Raw genomic sequence first — 19,613 nt, forward strand, 5'->3', positions numbered from 1 at the left:
TTAAAAATAGAAATACCATACAGGGGCACTTGGGCGGCTCAGTTGGTTAAGTGTCTGACTTCAGCTCAGGTCATGATGCCAGGGGCCTGGGATCAAGCCTTGCATGAGGCCCTGCACTCAATGGGGAGCCTGCTTCTCCCTCCTCCCCTGCCCCTCCCCCAACACTGCACTCTTGCTCTCTCTCAAATAAATGAAATCTTTAAAAAAGGGAATACCATACAATCCAGTAATTACACATTGATTATTTACCCAAAGAAAACAAAAACACTATTTCAAAAAGATACATGCACCTCCATGTTTACTGCAGCATTATTTATAACAGACAAGGTTATGGAAGCAACCTAAGGGTCCACCAATAGCTGAAGGACAAAGAAGATGGGATACAAATATACAGTAGAATATTATTCGGCCATAAAAAAGAATGAGATATCACCATTTGCAACAACGTGGATGGACCTAAGGGTATTAAGCTAAGTGAAATAAGACAGACAGAGACAAATACCATATGATTTCACTTACATGTAAAATCTTTAAAAAACCCAACTCTGAATAAACAAAAAAAAAAAACAACCCAGAAACAAGAAGAGACCCACAAATACAAGGAACAAACTGATGTCTGCCAGAGGGAAGGGATAGGGGGATGAGCAGAATGGATAAAGAAGAGTGGAGAGTGGGAGATACAGGCTTCCAGTTATGGAATGTGTCATTCAGGTGGATGAAAGGTACAGCATATGGAATATAGTGGAATATGGTTTTGTAATAGTATTGCATGGTGAAAGATGGTAATTACACCTGTGATCAGTAAAGCCTAATGCACAGAGTTGTTAAATCACTATGTTGTACACCTGAAACTAATTTAACATTGTGTATCAACTATATACTTCAATTTAAAAAGTAAAAAAGAAGGGGTGCCTGGGTGGTTCAGTGGGTTAAAGCCTCTGCCTTCAGCTCAGGTCATGATCTCAGGGTCCTGGGATGGAGTCCCACATTGGGCTCTCTGCTCAGCAGGGAGCCTGCTCCCCACCCCCCCATCTCTCTGCCTGCCTCTCTTCCTACTTGTGATCTCTCTCTGTCAAATAAATAAATAAAAATCTTTAAAAAAAAATAAAAAGGAAAAAATAAGACGCTAAAAAAAAAAAAAAGAAAAAAAATCCCTTAAGCATGATGCCCCGATTTCACTTTTAAACCACTAGCAATAGCTGAGTACTAGAATACGGTTACCTGCAAGAGATTATGGGAATGTGAATATTTTGGTCTAGAGTAGGGGAAGGCAAAGAAAAATGGGCTCAGAAATGGCTTTTTAAGGGGTGCTTAGGTGGCTCAGTCACTAGGCATCTGCCTCTGGCTTGGGTCAAGATCCCAGGATTCTGGGATGGAGGCCTACATCAGGCTCCCTGCTCAAAAGGGAGTCTGCTTCTCTCTCTCCTGCCCACACTCCCGCTGCTTGTGTTCTCTCTCTCTGTCAAATAAATAAAATCTTTAAAAAAAAAAGAAATGGCTTTTTTAGAAATCATTGTTGTAATAAGTTACCACAAACTTTGTGGCTTAAAAACACAAGTTTATTATCTGATAGCTCGAGAGGTCAGAAGTCTAAAATGGGTCTCACTGGGCTACATTTAAGGTAGGGCTGCATTCCCTTCTGGAGGCCCTAATGGGGAATTATTTTTGCCTCTCTAGCTTCTAGGAATGCCTGCATTCCTTCACTGGAGGCTCCCTTCCATCTTCAAAGTCAGTAAAGGCTGGTGGAGTCCTCTGCAAAACATCCCTCTGACACTGCTTCTTCTGCTTCTACCACCTCTTACTAAATAAGGGTTCTTGTGATTACATTGGACTGACCTGCATAATCTAGGGTAATCTCTTTATTTTAAGGTCAGCAGATTGTCAACCTTTTTCCCATCTGCAACTCCAATTTCTCTTTGCCACATAACAAATGATACAGTTCCAGAGATTAGGACACTGATACTTTGTGGGCCCATTATTCTCCTTACCCAAGTCCACTTTCTAACCCCCAAAGATTTACATCCATCTCACGTAAAAATTCATATATATTCAAGGTCCGAAGAGATCTCATCTTGTTAAAGTTATCAACTCAGTGCATAATTTCACTTAAATTTCACCAACTCAAAAACTCAAAATTTCATACAGCATCTAAATTAGGTATGAGTGAGACTCTAGGAACTACTCACCCTGGGCATAATTCCTCTCCATCTGTGGACCAGGGAAACTAAACAAATTATTGGCTCTCTAAACTGTATCATGATAGGACAGGCATAGGATTACAGTTAACAGCCATTCCAGTTCAAAAACAGAAAGTGGAAAGTAGAAACAGTCATATGCCCCAAGAAACGTCAAAATCATCCAGGAAGCCTCTACTGCCTTTCAAGGTCTGGGTTTGGACCTCCACCCTCTGGGCTCCAGGCTCTCTCTTATCAACCATCCTTCCTTTTTCATGAAAGAGTAGTATATGTTTTTAGCTACTAGTTTTTCCAATAATTTCTTGCTTATAGAATTGTGCAGTACAATAGCCTTTTTTTTAATCATTCTGTTTCTTCCAATTCAAGCTACTAATACTTCTGCTGGTATAACATTCTCAAGAACTTTTTGAATCCCACGTATATAACGGATTCTCTCTCCTAGACAATGAGCTGCTTCTCAGTTCTTTCCTGGGTATTCTCATCTCTATTTCGGACTTCTGCTGGAATGGCTGGGCTTTTCGTGAATTACAGTCCTCACCTCTTTTAAGAACCAGCTGGGTGACTGAATGCTCTTATCTTTTAATCCTTTCAAGGCACCAGCAAAAGATTGTCCTGTGACCCCTTGGCTTTTGATCTAGAATATACTTTCCTAATTTGAGCCCTGTGTACAATCTGATTAGTCTTAGGATTTACCACATTACCAAGTTCCAGTCCCTTTTTAAAAAAGATTTTATTTATTTATTCAACAGAGATCACAAGTAGGCAGAGAGGCAGGCAGAGGGAGGAGGAAGCAGGTTCCCCGCTGAGCAGAGAGCCCTATGCAGGGCTCGATGCGGGGCTCGATCCCAGGACCCTGAAATCATGACCTGAGCTGAAGGCAGAGGCTTTAACCCACTAAACCACCCAGGTGCCCCTCTAGTCCCTTTTAAAAGCTTAACAGTTCTTCTCTCCAACCATCTCATTCCTCTCACATTATAAGCAACAAGAAGAAACTGGGCTGGACCTCATTTCTGTCTGATCCCTCACCATCAGTGACATTAACATCCATATTTCTATCATCATTATCTTTACAATGATTTAGGTATTATTTTTTGAGAGAGAGAGAGAGAAAAGGAGAGTGGAGGGGAGTGAAGGGGGGAGGAAGGGTGGGGAGACAGAGTGCCAGCACTGGAAAGTGAGGAGAGGAGGCAGAGGAAAAGGGAGAGAATCTCAAGTAGGCTCCAAGTTCAGCATGGAGCCAGATGTAGGGCTTGATCTCACGACCCTGAGGTCATGACCTGAGCCAAAATCAAGAGTCAGACACTTAACCTACTTAACCAGGCACTCTGATTTAGGTATTCTTTTTTTAAAATTTTATTTATTTATTTGACAGAGAGAGAGAGATCACAAGTAGGCAGAGAGGCAGGCAGAGAGAGAGGGGAAAGCAGGCTCCCCACCAAGCAGAGAGCCTGATATGGGGCTCGATCCCCGGACCCTGGGATCATGACCTGAGCCAAAGGCAGAGGCTTTAACCCACTGAGCCACCCAGGCGCCCCTGATTTAGGTATACTATACAGCAACATATGTTTTCTCCATCATGCTCCTTACTTCCTTCTGAGACTTTGATAGCAGAGTTGTTAAACTATCCAAAGCAATGTAGGCTTTTTCCATCATGCTTTTCAAACTTCTTCCAGCTTCCACCTACCTTCCAGTTCCAAAACAACTTCTATGATTTTAGTAATTTGTCACAGCAGTACTCCACTTCCATGTACCAAAATCTATATCATTTGGGGTTCAACCAGGAAAAGAGAATCAGCAGGACATATGTAATGAGAGATTTGTTGCAAGAAAGTGACTTACTCAATTGGGGGAGATGGCTAGGCAAGTCCAATATCTGTAGGACAGGCAATTAAAGGTCTGGCTGGAACTTCGGGACACAAGCTGAAACCCCTGCCCACAGGCAGAATTTCCTCTGCATCTCAGGGAAGACTCGGATCTGCTCTGCTCTTAAGGGCTTTTAGCTGATCAATCAGGCCCACACAGAGCATCTGGGATATTCTCCTTATTTACAGGTTAATTAATTAACAACCTTAATTCCATCTGAACCTTAATTCCCCTTTACAATAAAGCTTAACATTTTATAAGTTCCAGGAATTAGGATGCAGAGGTCCTTATGGAGCCATTATTCTGCCTACCACACCATTCTATAGCATCTGCAAAATGAGGAGGCTTCCTGGAGCTAGAGGAGTCCTGACAACACAGTTGATTATTTCTTTAAATCATTCAACACCCTCACCAATGTATTATTTAGTAAGTTTTCCTTGGTTAACTAATATTAATCATGTAATATATTTTCTTTCAAATCCCTTGTACAACAAGTACAATGTCATCATCCAAAGGCAAGTAGATAGTGGCATGTTGTGCCATCAAAATTCCTCTCGGCCAAGAACTTGGAAGTCACATGAGAATTACTCTGCAATCATAGCATATAATTGCAAGCAATGCTCTACCTGGCACTAGAGCCGTTAGAGTATACAGATACACCTTAAACACAACCTGAGCATCAGTAAATATGTCTAGGACTTTTATCAGGATCATAAGTTACATGTAAGAACCCAAATGTTTTTTCAACATGAATTTCTCAGAAAGAAGGCATGATAAAGACGTATTTTCATGATGTGACATGTATTTCATAGTGAAAATCTAATGCTTACAACTGCAGCTTTTTTAAAGAAGTAGCATGGAAACATACACATTGCTGTCTATTTGTAAAACAAAAATCCAAAAAAAGCTTGGAAAAACTGGACATGGGTAAATACAAATTGATTCCACTCCAAACACATCAGGGGTTATGCAAAAGTCATAGCTATGTTACTAATAAAACCTAAAAGCCTTCCAGTAATTTAAAAATGAAGTATGTAAACAAAGAATCAGACATTCCTCTTTGTTTTTTAAGTAGGCTCCATTCCCAGCGTGGAGCCCAAGACAGGGTTTGAGCTCATGACCCTGAGATCAAGGCCAGAGGTGAGATCAAAAGTCAGATGCTTGGGGCGCCTGGGTGGCTCAGTGGATTAAGCCGTTGCCTTCGGCTCAGGTCCTGATCTCAGGGTCCTGGGATCGAGCCCCGCATCCGGCTCCCTGCTCTGCTTCCTCCTCTCTCTCTGCCTGCCTCTCTGCCTACTTGTGATCTCTCTCTCTGTCAAATAAATAAATAAAATCTTAAAAAAAAAAAGTCAGATGCTTAACCAACTGAGCCACCTAGGCACCCCAGGAATTGGACGTTCTTAAGTGCTGTCATATAGTTAGTAAAATACTTTGAAAATCAGAATTGTATATTCTGAGAGGTTAATTTTCATATTATCCTTTAGGAATGAGTATAAAAATTTTAAACAGAGATACTAATTTCCTGATATAGAATGTCTACTAATAATACAATACCTGGAAAAATAATCATAGGATAATCAGGCCAACAAAACAAAGAGTAAATTTGCTATGGAAAAAGAGGGTGAAAGTACAATTAACATTACTACTGGATTTAAAAAATGAAACAGAAAGGTGAAGGAGACAAAACTAACAGAAAAGTGAACAGGAAAGTTTCAGATACCTAAGCTATTCCCGAAGGTTGGATTTGGCTCCGACTTACTCCTAAGGTCTTGGTTCAGAATATTGGGGAAGATAGGCTTCAAGAATTTGAACTCATTGGTCCCAGAGTCTCCCCTCAGACACACCTCATACTGGTAGCTGTGGGACAGGGTCCCCGCGCCGCTGACGTCCACCAGGTGGCCCGGAAACGGACCCTCGGGCCCCGAGCAGCCGCCCCCCGACGCCGCCCGGCTCCTCCTGCACAGCCGCACCGCCACGAACACCAGCACCGAGAACAGGAAGAGCGACGACACGGACGCCAAGGCCACCACCAGGTAGACGGTGAGCGGGTCGGCGCGGGCCTCGGCCGCCGCCGCGTCCGGCAGCGGCAGGTAGGGCTGCGAGAAGCCGTCCACCAGCAGCACGTGCAGCGTGACGCTGGCCGACAGCGGCGGCTCGCCGTGGTCCCTGACCAGCACCAGCAGCCTGTGCTTGACGGCGTCGCGCTCGCTCAGCGGCCGCGCCGTGCGCACCTCGCCGTTGTGCGCCCACACGCCGAACAGCCCGGGCTCCGTGGCCTTGAGCAGCTGGTACGACAGCCAGGCGTTCTGGCCCGAGTCGCCGTCCACCGCCACCACCTTGGCCACCAGGTAGCCCGCCTCGGCCGCCCGGGGCACCAGCTCGGTGCAGGGCGCCGAGCCGTTCTGCAGCGGGTACAGCACGAAGGGCGCGTTGTCGTTGGCGTCCGCCACCAGCACGCGCACCAGCGCCTGGCTGCTGAGCGCCGGCGAGCCGCGGTCGGCCGCGCCCACGCGGAACTCGAACGCCTGCAGCGCCTCGAAATCCAGCGACCTGAGCGCGAACAGCTGCCCGTTGTCCGCGTTGATGGACACCAGCGAGCCCAGCGGCAGCTGCGGGTCGTGGGGCGGCAGCAGCGAGTAGGTGACCTGCGCGTTGGCGCCCGAGTCTCTGTCGGTGGCGCTCACGCTGCCGATGTGCAGGGCGGGGCTGTTGTTCTCGCGGACGCGCAGGGTGTAGGTCGCCTGGCTGAAGGCCGGGGCGTTGTCGTTGACGTCGGACACCGTCACCGTTAGGTTGTGCTGGGTTTTCAGCCTGGGGGTCCCCAGGTCGGTGACGGTGATGGTGATGTTGTACTCGGCCTGGCTCTCCCTGTCTAGGGCCCCATTTGTTACCAGGGTATAGAAATTCTCTTCTGATGGTTTCAGGACGAAGGGGAGATCATCCTGGATGGAGCAAGTCATCCTTCCGTTGTCCCCTGTGTCACGGTCTCGAATTCTAAACAGGGCCACCTCTGTCTCAGGAGAATTTTCAGGAATGGGGCTGGTGAGTGATGAAATAGTTATTTCTGGGAAGTTATCATTAACATCCACCACCTCAATGGAGACAGAGCACCTTCCAGAAAGCCCCCCACCATCAGACGCCTCTATTTCCAGCTCATATGAAGATATTGTCTCAAAATCCAATTTTTTAATTAGTCGAACTTCTCCTGAAAGGCCTTTTAGCTCAAAAGTTGTGCTTATCTCTTGGGAACTATAAAAATAGGAGTATGATATTTCTCCATTTGTTCCAGTGTCTAAATCTCTAGCAGAGACCTTGACAACTAGCATGCCTACAGGGCTGTTCTCTGGAACCTGCACTTGGTAGAGTATCTTTGCAAACTCAGGGGCATTGTCATTGACGTCCAATACCAAGATGCGAACCTGAGCAGTGCCAGACCGGGGTGGAGAGCCGCCGTCCAGTGCTGTGAGGGTTAATCGGAGCTCAGCCTGCTCCTCACGATCCAGCTCTTTGTCTAGTACCAGTTCTGGGTATTTCCTACCATCCCCTCGGGTGCGAGTAGAAACACGGAAATGAGAGTTCGGGCTGATACTATAACTTTGGATGTTGTTGTTGCCCACGTCCAAGTCCTGGGCTTTTTTCAGAGGAAACACGGTCCCCAGAGGGCTAGTCTCCAGGATTTTCAGAGTCATTTCTCTTTCAGGAAACTCTGGAGAATGATCATTTATGTCTCTCACCAGTAGCTCAGCTCGAAATACTCCCAGTGGTTTTTTCAGCAACACTTGGAAATGCATTACACATGGATCTGCAGGGCCACACATCTCCTCCCGATCCAGTTTCTCATTTAATATCAACTCCCCGGTCTGCAGATCAAGCTGCAAGCGGAGTTTGTTATCCTCGGAGACTACCCGGGCTCCCCGCATGGCTAGCTCCCCCACTCCCAGCCCCAAGTCCTCGGCCAGATTGGCCACAAAAGAGCCACTCTCAGTTTCCTCCATCACGGAATAGCGACGAGATTCCCAGCCTGCCAGAGCCACTCCCAACACGAGAAAGAGAATCAGGACTTGCCTTTGTTTAGGAAAGCACTCCCCTCCGGCCTCCATCTTTACTTCCACAAACACCTGTCCAGAAACAGGGGCCAGGTCTACCTTAAGGACAGTGATGGATCTCTCAGTTGATAACTTGTCCGGAAATGTTGGTGAGTAGCATGACTTACCGGTCCGGAACTCTGCGTACAAGCTTTGTCTTCAGCTATAGATCGGAAGCCGGGTTTGTAGCTGTTCCTGGTGTTTTTTTTTTTTTTTTTAAGTTTTAAACCTTAGCTTGCAGCGCCACCATGTGTTGTCTTCCAGAGGAATCGCAACAATTGTATTCTCTGATAATCCAGTGTGCTATTAGGAGTTCGGAAATGATTTGAAGGAGGCAGTGTAATCGGAAAACCATATAATTACTCATTCCTTCATTCAAAGAAGTATTATTAGCTTTCTATGTACTAACTTCTGATAGATCAATAAACAACCCAAACATGGTCCCTACTTTTTCCAACCTGTAGTTGGCCTGAGGTGCTAGGAAAATTGAGAAGTCAAAGACAACAGTGATAAATCATGTGAAAATAACAGTATATACCTATGTGATTTCTTAAAATTATCTCAGCAAAGAGGATGAATTCCTCTAGATTTTCTTCCAAATTCTAGGTAGTGTATGTGACAGAACAGTTGTTCTCATTGGTTGAATCACATTTAAAAAAAAACAATTAATTCCGTTTATTATAGGAGATGATACCATTTTGACATAATGTCAGAGAACTATGATTTTAAAACTTTCAAACTATGGGAAAATGCATATGAGGACACCTTCTATATCTCTTATCTGGCTTTTCCTCCTTTACATTTATCTGATATAGCATAGATGTACATATTTATTTTTTTCTTTTCTGCGACTTTCTTGTGCTTGAGATCTTTGCTTTGTTCATATCTACATCTCCCAACATCTAGAACAGTCCTTAGCACATGGTAGATACTCAACCGATATTCAATAGGTCAATCAATAAATCACAGTTTTAAAATTTTGATAGATGGACTCTCCTCCTAACATAGAAACCCCCCTTTTTTCTGCTGGAATCCTAGTACATTATATGAGCTGGACAAACAAAACACCATGTTCCCTAGTAGCCATTTTATATGCTCTTCAGAAAAGTAATTTGCAATACTTCAGAATGATCTAAGTGTTTTTCATTAAATGTCAAAATTCTCTGGCATCCCCTATGTAATGGAATAGATTCTAAATAACAAACAAAAAACCAGAACATAACTACCAGGCTATAAAGATCCTACAAATATGGTATATATCTCTTTTAAAACACATTTTACATTGTCAATATTATTATGACAGTAATATTTAAAACTCTCTTACATATGAGAATTTTCAAAGAATTTCCATAAGACACACCAAACACTGTAAAATTTTAAAATAGCCATCAGTTCTTCTCAGAATCATATATGTTAACCAGAGTTTGTGCTTGTCCTTTAGAGATTACTAATATTCCACAAACTTTTGATCCCAAATATTATTATATTAATAATATTATTATTAGGATAACAATTAAAAAAATCTCCAGTGAAGAGTAAATTTCAATCCATGCAAGAATCTAGCTATGCTTTTGACAAGGGAGAAATCCACATAGATATCATAATTAAAGGGACATTTCTTAAAAGTGCACATACTTGTTTCCAAAAAGCCAAGGGAGACAGCGGACTTGGGAGAGACTGGAAAATCCATAATGTTACCTTTTAGGCATCTCCTTTCTTCTTCTCTGTAAATGCATTGACCTTCTGTTTTTTTCTTTCCATTTATTTAGCCAACATGATATCATTTTCTTCTTAAGTTCCTAACAGAAACTATTTTAGAATTGCTTTCTTTGGATTTGCTTTGTTGTTTTTAAACAAACGAGATTTACAAAGCTTGGATTAGCAAAACCACCTTGTCTAATTGTCTGAAGATGCAGAGGGAAATGGATCAAATAAAATAAACATGGCTGCAACCATACACTTCTACTGGAGAGAAGTTTCCTGAAAATGATGGGGTGGGCTAGACAGATACCACAAGGGATATATCATTTAAATATCTTTTTTTAAAAGATTTTATTTATTTGACAGAGATCACAGTAGGCAGAGAGGTGGGGAAGCAGGCTCTCCGCGGAGCGGAGCTCCCATCCCAGGTCCTGGGATCATGACCCGAGCCGAAGGCAGAGGCCTTAACCCACTGAGCCACCCAGGTGCCCCTAAATATCTTGATATAATCTAATAATCTTTTGGTATTATTCATATAGATTATATACTGAAGGTTGATATAGAGGTAAAGCACTTAAGTATGGGAGAAATTGTAGCCTTTCTATTTAATACTACTTACTGTGAAACAAAAACATGCAATCATTGCAGACATTTCTTCATTTAAAAATTTAAGACAAGTAGGCTTAATATCAGATTAAACAGAAGCTATACTGATACTTCATTATATTAATATCATAATGCTTTCTAAGTAACCACAAGGTAAAAAAATTTTAGAGTTTCCATATAATAATCAAATAGAGGATGGGGCTGGGGTCATCTTCAAATCAACACTGCTTGATAATGAAAAGTTGATAAATTCAACACATGTTCATAACTTTTTGGTAATGCAATAAAGTTGAAAATTCTTTGTCTCTATCAAAATAGAAATGATATAAAGAGTAAATATGAGTATATACTCAAAAAGAATATTTCAAGTCCCCTTAATAGGAATATGGAACCAACAAATCACCCAAGAAATTCTATACGGACCAAAACAGTAACGGAGACCTATTGTATTTCGAAAGAACCCAAATTCCTTAACGAAATTCCTAATTGAATCCAAAACTATTCAGAAATTTGTCTTTTCCTCCATATCATGCACAGACCTCTGTTGGGTAGAGACAACAAACTTTAAAAACTTAAATTCCCTGGTCCCAGATTCTCCCCAGACACACCTCATACTGGTAGCTGTGGGACAGGGTGCCCGTGCCGCTGACGTCCACCAGGTGGCCCGGAAACGGACCCTCGGGCCCCGAGCAGCCGCCCCCCGACGCCGCCCGGCTCCTCCTGCACAGCCGCACCGCCACGAACACCAGCACCGAGAACAGGAAGAGCGACGACACGGACGCCAAGGCCACCACCAGGTAGACGGTGAGCGGGTCGGCGCGGGCCTCGGCCGCCGCCGCGTCCGGCAGCGGCAGGTAGGGCTGCGAGAAGCCGTCCACCAGCAGCACGTGCAGCGTGACGCTGGCCGACAGCGGCGGCTCGCCGTGGTCCCTGACCAGCACCAGCAGCCTGTGCTTGACGGCGTCGCGCTCGCTCAGCGGCCGCGCCGTGCGCACCTCGCCGTTGTGCGCCCACACGCCGAACAGCCCGGGCTCCGTGGCCTTGAGCAGCTGGTACGACAGCCAGGCGTTCTGGCCCGAGTCGCCGTCCACCGCCACCACCTTGGCCACCAGGTAGCCCGCCTCGGCCGCCCGGGGCACCAGCTCGGTGCAGGGCGCCGAGCCGTTCTGCAGCGGGTACAGCACGAAGGGCGCGTTGTCGTTGGCGTCCGCCACCAGCACGCGCACCAGCGCCTGGCTGCTGAGCGCCGGCGAGCCGCGGTCGGCCGCGCCCACGCGGAACTCGAACGCCTGCAGCGCCTCGAAATCCAGCGACCTGAGCGCGAACAGCTGCCCGTTGTCCGCGTTGATGGACACCAGCGAGCCCAGCGGCAGCTGCGGGTCGTGGGGCGGCAGCAGCGAGTAGGTGACCTGCGCGTTGGCGCCCGAGTCTCTGTCGGTGGCGCTCACGCTGCCGATGTGCAGGGCGGGGCTGTTGTTCTCGCGGACGCGCAGGGTGTAGGTCGCCTGGCTGAAGGCCGGGGCGTTGTCGTTGACGTCGGACACCGTCACCGTTAGGTTGTGCTGGGTTTTCAGCCTGGGGGTCCCCAGGTCGGTGACGGTGATGGTGATGTTGTACTCGGCCTGGCTCTCTCTGTCTAGCTCTCCTTCTGTTACTAGCTTGTAGAAATTCTCAATGGAAGGTTTCAGAGTGAACGGAACATCTTCTTGGATGGAACAAACCATCCTCCCATTGTCCCCAGAATCTCGGTCTTGAATACTGAAAAGAGCTATCGTGGTCTCAGGGGAATTTTCTGGGATGGAGCTTATAAGTGAAGCCACCGTCAGTTCTGGGGTGTTGTCATTTATATCCACCACCTCTATTATGACAGTGCATTTTCCAGAAAGACCTGCCCCATCAGTGGCCTTAATATCCAGCTCATATGACATAATTTTTTCAAAATCTAGTGTCCTAATTATTTTAATTTCTCCTGTGAGTTCATCAAGTGCAAATGTCCTACTAATCTCTTCATCGCCATAAAAAAATGAATAGAATACTTCACCATTTGTTCCTGTGTCTAAATCTCTAGCTGAAACAGTGACAATAACCGATCCCAGAGGACTGTTTTCCACGATCTGTACATGATAGAATGGCTGCACAAACTCGGGGGCATTGTCATTGATGTCCAAGATATCAATGAGGACCAAGGCAGTCCCAGTTTTAGGAGGAACTCCACCATCTACTGCCAGGAGAGTTAACCTAAGCTCAGGCTGCTCCTCTCGATCTAGCACTTTGTCCAGAACCAGTTCCGGGTATTTTCTGCCTTCACCGCTATTGTGGGTAAGAACATGGAAATGGGAGTTGGGATAAATGGTGTAGTTTTGGATATTATTGATACCTACATCCAAATCTTGTGCATTTTTCAGGGGAAACACAGTCCCTGGAAGAGTATTTTCCATGATTTTCAAAATCATTTCTGCTTCTGGGAACACAGGGGAATTGTCATTTATGTCAGTGACCAAAAGCTTATACCTATATACCTCTAAAGGTTCTTCCAGTAACACTTGGAATTGCAGTACACAAGGCTCCATGGGGCCACACAGTTCCTCCCGATCCAGTTTCTCATTTACTTGTAAATCTCCCGTCTGAAGGTTCAGCTGAAAATATTTTTTGTCATTTGTAAAAATGATCCGAGCCCTCCGCCAAGACAACTCTCTTACGGCTAGCCCTATGTCCTTTGCTAGATTGGCCACAAAAGAGCCACGCTCTGTTTCTTCAGCGATACGGTATTCTTCCTGCTCCGCCCAAGTGTGAGACAGCAAAACAAAGAGAAGAACTTGCCTTAGTCTAGGAAAGCGCTCCTTTTCAGCCTCCATTTCTCCAACGCCAAAAGTCTTTAGAATCTGAGTGCCTGTTTGGTCTTTAGGCAGTCCGCTCCAGGAGTCAGTCCCTTGCTGCAAGGTAATTCCGTAAAGAATTATCTTCTCTTAGATGTGTGTGTGACTGCCGGCACCGTTACCATCCGCAGGTCTGTTTTTCCGCAACCTTAGGTTACAGCGCCACCCTGTGTTGTACTTAAACCTAGTTCGCTGAAATTGCTGCAAAACATATCACCCTTACTTTGATCAACGCACACACAAAAGCAAACCACAGGTTAAATATGGGATGGTTTATAAATAAAATGATAACTTCTGTTTTCCTATGGGATTATGAATGTGGAAATAGTGACAGACACCACTATGAAAAGATGCAAAAATAAAGCCAACTGTATTTGTTAATTCAACAAATGCTAATCAATTCCGTGTTATATGTCACACCCTGTAAAGTGCTGGGAATACAAACACCTTCTCTGACCTCCTGGAGTTTACAATATAATGTCTACTATGTTGTCTAATCTCTGCTCTCCAGGGAAATTGACTAGAAAACAATGTGGGCATCAGTCGATTCCTAAACAAAGAATATACAATTAAACTCTTAACTCACTACTGCCAGCGCAGTAGATGGAAAGATTCATTCACAGTTTCAGGAGTACAAACTTAAGTGACAGACCAGCTAGAGCTAGTTTATTATGCAAACTCAATAGAAAGCTTAAGGAGTTGTGGATGACTTATTCGTAGATATTGTCTAAGAAGAATGTCTCTGCACTTCTGTGAGAACATTGTATAGACTTGTTCCATTGTCCAAAAGATTATATAAAGACATGTATATTTATTCCTAAAACTAAGATACTCACATGTTGAAGCAGAGATTCACTGAGATCTTGAAAAGTAGGATAGTCAAGATCATAAAAATAAAGGGCTGAAGTTAAAGTAACAAATATAAAGTACAGAAGAAAATAAGTTGGATTCATCTGAAAGAGCAGGGAAAAGTTACATCAGGTAAGGAAGATCGCCATTCATTTATAGCAAGCAACTCACTTATCCTTTGTGGATCGCTTGAGATCCTGGCACCCTAGCATGAAACTGAAGTTCTTTTACTCCTATCTATGGGAAAAATAGTCTGTAGTAGGGGGCCTGGTCTCGCCAGTTGCATCAAACTTCAGCCAATATTTTAATAATGTTTAAATAATAGACATTATCATGTATTTTGGCACACTAATACCAAGCTAACTGGGGAAACAGCATGGGCCAAGTATAAAAACTGATTTCATATTAGTTCAACTCTATTAAAGGTACACAGCACTCAAATCAATATTCTATTTTAGAATGTTTTCCTCTACACAGAAAACCAAATTTGATTATGTAAACATGTTGACAGTTAAAATCTAATAGATATCTTCCTTATAGAAAGATATTGGTCATGGATCAGACTCTTTATTATGGAATCAAATGTCCAAGAAAATGTGCCCTTAATGTCCATGCATTTAAAAAATATTAATAGAAACTGGTACCTATGTCAGTAAATGAATGGATCAGAATTAGTTTTTCATTCCCATCTGCATTTCTCAGGTAATTTTCTCTTTATTTTCTCTTCTAAGGAGAAAATTTTAAGCCCATATACTTGGCAGGAAGCTTGAAAATTTTTTAAAGATTTTATTTATTTATTTGACAGACAGAGACCACAAGTAGGCAGAGAGGCAGGCAGAGAGAGAGGAAAGTAAGCAGTCTCCCAGATGAGCAGAGATCCCGATGCAGGGCTCGATCCCCTTCAGCTGAGCTGAAGGCAGAGGCTTTAACCCACTCAGCCACCCAGGTGCCCCTGAAGCTTGAATTTTTTTTTCCTGAGTGTTTTAGTAATAGAGTATGTGTCAATAAAATTACTATTAATGAAATCATGAATTAACACATATGATCTATAAATTGGATTATGTATAGGTCCTGAAGATTTTACATTAGATGATGAAATAATTCTGCTCACATTGAACTCAGTTATTTTTAAAAGAAAGAGATGCTAAGGAAGGTATGATGTATAGACATCCAAACAATAACAATTTCAGCATTACTTTTTAAAACTAATCCTGGAGAACATAAAACAAATGGATGGAAACCTGTTAACAAAATACTCCATTCCATAAAATCTTTTGTAGTATCTTTCTGTTGAAAAACTATTTAAATAGTTTTAAATAAATAGTTTTAAAATAAAGTTTTGTAACAAAATTTTCTAATATAGATTAGTTCTCTCTGAGCTTGTGCATTTTTTATTCCATGTATAATTTAAAATTTTTAAATTCATAATTTAAAAGCAAAAGGTAAAATTAAAATTATAAGCAAAAGACCTAGGTTTTATGGTAAATAGTCTAATTGAATACTCAAGATAATATGTATCCTTTCTATCTCTTTTGGTTTCAAGAAATCGACTCTCCCCAAGATAGGTTAAATGAGGAATTTTATTATTAGGTAACTGAAGTTTTGCTGTAGAGCACAAGGAAAATTTGACAAAGGGGACTTAGGAACACTGAAATCCGGAACTGACAAGTCTACAACCAAGCGATTCTTAGTCTCTTCTGTTTCTTGGACTTCTGCTTCTACTAATCCCTTATTCCTTCTCACTTTCCTTCCATCCTCTTTTCCTTCCTCCCTCTCTACATGCCATTCTGTTCTGCCAACCTACACAAGTATAAACATGGCTACCTCAGCCCATACTTAATATTTCCTAGTTACTAGAAATCAAGAAAAACAATAGATGAAATACATCATAATTACAAACTTAGGGACTTGGAGAATGTGACTATTCCTACTTTAATCAGGATACTGTAACTAGACCAATAAAAAATGACCAAGAGAGGTAAAGAAAAGTATAATAAACAGCTCATTAGTTATGACTTGCCTCGGGAAGTCCCAGGAAGTCTTCTCAGACAAGAAGAGTGGTCTGGATAGATATCTTAATACAAACAAGATTAAAATTTATCTTAATATAACATCTACCAGGAATATATACCGTTCTCAAGATGTTTACAAAGAAAAGTTACTCTGAAATATTTATCAGAAAGGTAGAATGGAAAGATTGATTATGCTTTTTTAAAAAAACAATAACATCTTAGAAACCATGGATTTTTTTTATTTATACCATGCGTTTTCCTCTATCAAACATATAGATTTCAGTGAGAGGATCTAGAGCTCAGAACAGCCAAAGAATATGGCTGAGCCCAGTGTTACATTAATCTTGAAGGGAAAATGCTATATATTTGAATAAATTATTTGAGGTTGCATTTTGGAAGAAAGACCAAGCAAATACTAGCTTCCTTGATATTTTCGACAATTAAGATGAAAAAGAACAGAAAACAGACAAATCACTAAAACTTCTGAAAACTCTTAAGTAAAATGAAGTTACCCAAAACAAAGAATTTTACATTACAATGAATACATTTTACAAAGAAATAGCCCTCATTATAAAAGTTCTGCACAATAATCAAATTCCTAAATGAACTCGAAACCATTCAGGAAAGTGTGGCTTTCCTCGGTTCTTCGATCCGCGGGAGAGAGGTTGGGCGGAGCTGGTGTAAGGAACTTGAACTCACCGGTCCCAGATCTTCCCCCCAGACACACCTCATACTGGTAGCTGTGGGACAGGGTCCCCGCGCCGCTGACGTCCACCAGGTGGCCCGGAAACGGACCCTCCGGCCCCGAGCAGCCGCCCCCCGACGCCGCCCGGCTCCTCCTGCACAGCCGCACCGCCACGAACACCAGCACCGAGAACAGGAAGAGCGACGACACGGACGCCAAGGCCACCACCAGGTAGACGGTGAGCGGGTCGGCGCGGGCCTCGGCCGCCGCCGCGTCCGGCAGCGGCAGGTAGGGCTGCGAGAAGCCGTCCACCAGCAGCACGTGCAGCGTGACGCTGGCCGACAGCGGCGGCTCGCCGTGGTCCCTGACCAGCACCAGCAGCCTGTGCTTGACGGCGTCGCGCTCGCTCAGCGGCCGCGCCGTGCGCACCTCGCCGTTGTGCGCCCACACGCCGAACAGCCCGGGCTCCGTGGCCTTGAGCAGCTGGTACGACAGCCAGGCGTTCTGGCCCGAGTCGCCGTCCACCGCCACCACCTTGGCCACCAGGTAGCCCGCCTCGGCCGCCCGGGGCACCAGCTCGGTGCAGGGCGCCGAGCCGTTCTGCAGCGGGTACAGCACGAAGGGCGCGTTGTCGTTGGCGTCCGCCACCAGCACGCGCACCAGCGCCTGGCTGCTGAGCGCCGGCGAGCCGCGGTCGGCCGCGCCCACGCGGAACTCGAACGCCTGCAGCGCCTCGAAATCCAGCGACCTGAGCGCGAACAGCTGCCCGTTGTCCGCGTTGATGGACACCAGCGAGCCCAGCGGCAGCTGCGGGTCGTGGGGCGGCAGCAGCGAGTAGGTGACCTGCGCGTTGGCGCCCGAGTCTCTGTCGGTGGCGCTCACGCTGCCGATGTGCAGGGCGGGGCTGTTGTTCTCGCGGACGCGCAGGGTGTAGGTCGCCTGGCTGAAGGCCGGGGCGTTGTCGTTGACGTCGGACACCGTCACCGTTAGGTTGTGCTGGGTTTTCAGCCTGGGGGTCCCCAGGTCGGTGACGGTGATGGTGATGTTGTACTCGGCCTGGCTCTCTCTGTCGAGGGGGCTTTCTGTTACCAGGGTGTAGAAATTCTTAAAGGTAGGCTTCAAGAGAAAAGGGAGGTCATCCTGAATGGAGCACACCATCCTCCCATTGTCCCCAGCATCTAGGTCTCGTACGCTAAAAATAGCGACCACCATTTCAGGTGATGAATTTTCGGGTATGGGGCTAGTCAGAGATGTCATGACTATTTCTGGTGCGTTGTCATTCACATCCACAACCTGAACTAAAATTGCTGATTTTCCGGAAAGGCTACCCCCATCAATGGCCTGGATATTTATTGTATATGTCTGAATTAACTCGAAATCCAGAAGCGCTTTTAAATGGATTTCACCAGAAACTGGATGGATTTCAAATGTTTTCAGAATGTCTGTGGAGACGTGAGAAAATGAGTAGGATAGTTCTCCATATATTCCCGCATCCAAATCTGTAGCAGACACCCTGACGACCAAGGAGTCCACAGGGCTGTTTTCCGGTACCTGAACCTCATAGACAGGCCTTTCGAACTCTGGAGCATTGTCATTGATATCTAAAACCAAAACGCGAACCAGTGTAGTTCCAGACCTGGGCGGAGACCCACCATCCAAGGCTGTTAGCGTTAATCTAAACTCCGGCTCCTTTTCCCGATCCAGAGATTGGTCCAGTAACAGCTCTGGGTATTTTCTGCCATCATCACTATCTTGTAATTTAAGGTGGAAATAAGGATTGGGACTTAACGTGTAGTTTTGGACACCATTCTTTCCTACATCCAAGTCCTGAGCACTGTCCATTTGGAATGCGGTTCCTGGAGCAGTAGCTTCTGAGATTTTCAGAATTATGTGCTTGTCTAGGAAAGCAGGAGTATGATCATTTATGTCTTTAACCCAAAGTTCAGCCCGAAAAAATTGTAAAGGATTTTCAAATAATACCTGGAAATGCAATATACATGGCTCTGTGAAATGGCAAAGTGCCTCCCGGTCCAGTTGCTCATTTAAGAGCAAGTTGCCAGTATGCAGATCCAGCTGTAAATATGGTTTATAGTCGTCAAAGATGACTCTCGCCCCTCGTGCAATCAAGTCTTCCACAGCCAAATCTATTTCTTTCACCACATTGGCTATAACGGAGCCGATCTCCATTTCCTCTGCCACAGAATAGTGCCAGGGCTCTGAACAGACCAAAGACCCTCCCAGGAAAACAAAGAAAAGCAGCACTTGCCTTATCTGCTGAGGGTGCCTCTCTCCTGGTTCCATGGCTCCTCAGTCAAATGTGTTTCTGCGGAAATGTTTCAACTCAGTAGCAAACAGCTCCTAAATTGCGCCTCTCATCTATCAGGCGGGACCTCTGGGAATCTTTAGTCTTGTAATCCTGTCACGGATTACAGGGTGTTGTTGGCTCTGTAGCTTTCTCTTGAAAGCCTCTTTTCCCCTTCCTGCTTCTCCTGTGCTCTCAGTTACACTGATTAATGGAGACCAGAGCATTGGATGGTACGAAAAAGTCCCCATCTTATCCTGCAGCGCCACCATGCGACTCTGTAGCTTCTCAGGTTTTAAACAGTCAGATAAATTTGAGACAAAATACATTATAATTTACGTTGTGTGTTTGTTGATTAACTTAAATTACACTCTATCCTATCTTCTTATTTTCTGAGTTACATTCTCAGTGATATGTGATGATATTATTATTCAGTCTT

General features: G+C 44.5%; 3 protein-coding genes across 3 annotated transcripts; all 3 read right to left on the reverse strand.

Annotated features, from left to right (window-relative positions):
- Positions 1-5,404: 5,404 nt before the first annotated feature.
- LOC123937868 (protocadherin beta-15-like) lies at positions 5,405-8,288 on the reverse strand. Its single transcript, XM_045998652.1, has one exon. The coding sequence runs from the start codon at positions 8,156-8,158 to the stop codon at positions 5,771-5,773; it is 2,388 nt and encodes a 795-aa protein (XP_045854608.1). The 5' UTR covers positions 8,159-8,288; the 3' UTR covers positions 5,405-5,770.
- Positions 8,289-10,251: 1,963 nt separating this feature from the next.
- On the reverse strand, positions 10,252-13,358 carry LOC123938890 (protocadherin beta-15-like). The gene has a single exon (XM_046000667.1). The coding sequence runs from the start codon at positions 13,303-13,305 to the stop codon at positions 11,023-11,025; it is 2,283 nt and encodes a 760-aa protein (XP_045856623.1). The 5' UTR covers positions 13,306-13,358; the 3' UTR covers positions 10,252-11,022.
- Positions 13,359-16,420: 3,062 nt separating this feature from the next.
- Positions 16,421-19,322, reverse strand: LOC123938889 (protocadherin beta-18-like). Its single transcript, XM_046000666.1, has one exon. The coding sequence runs from the start codon at positions 19,171-19,173 to the stop codon at positions 16,786-16,788; it is 2,388 nt and encodes a 795-aa protein (XP_045856622.1). The 5' UTR covers positions 19,174-19,322; the 3' UTR covers positions 16,421-16,785.
- Between the last annotated feature and the right edge of the window lie 291 nt (positions 19,323-19,613).

Source organism: Meles meles, chromosome 3 (assembly GCF_922984935.1).
Source record: "Meles meles chromosome 3, mMelMel3.1 paternal haplotype, whole genome shotgun sequence".
Taxonomy (NCBI): Eukaryota; Metazoa; Chordata; class Mammalia; order Carnivora; family Mustelidae; genus Meles; species Meles meles.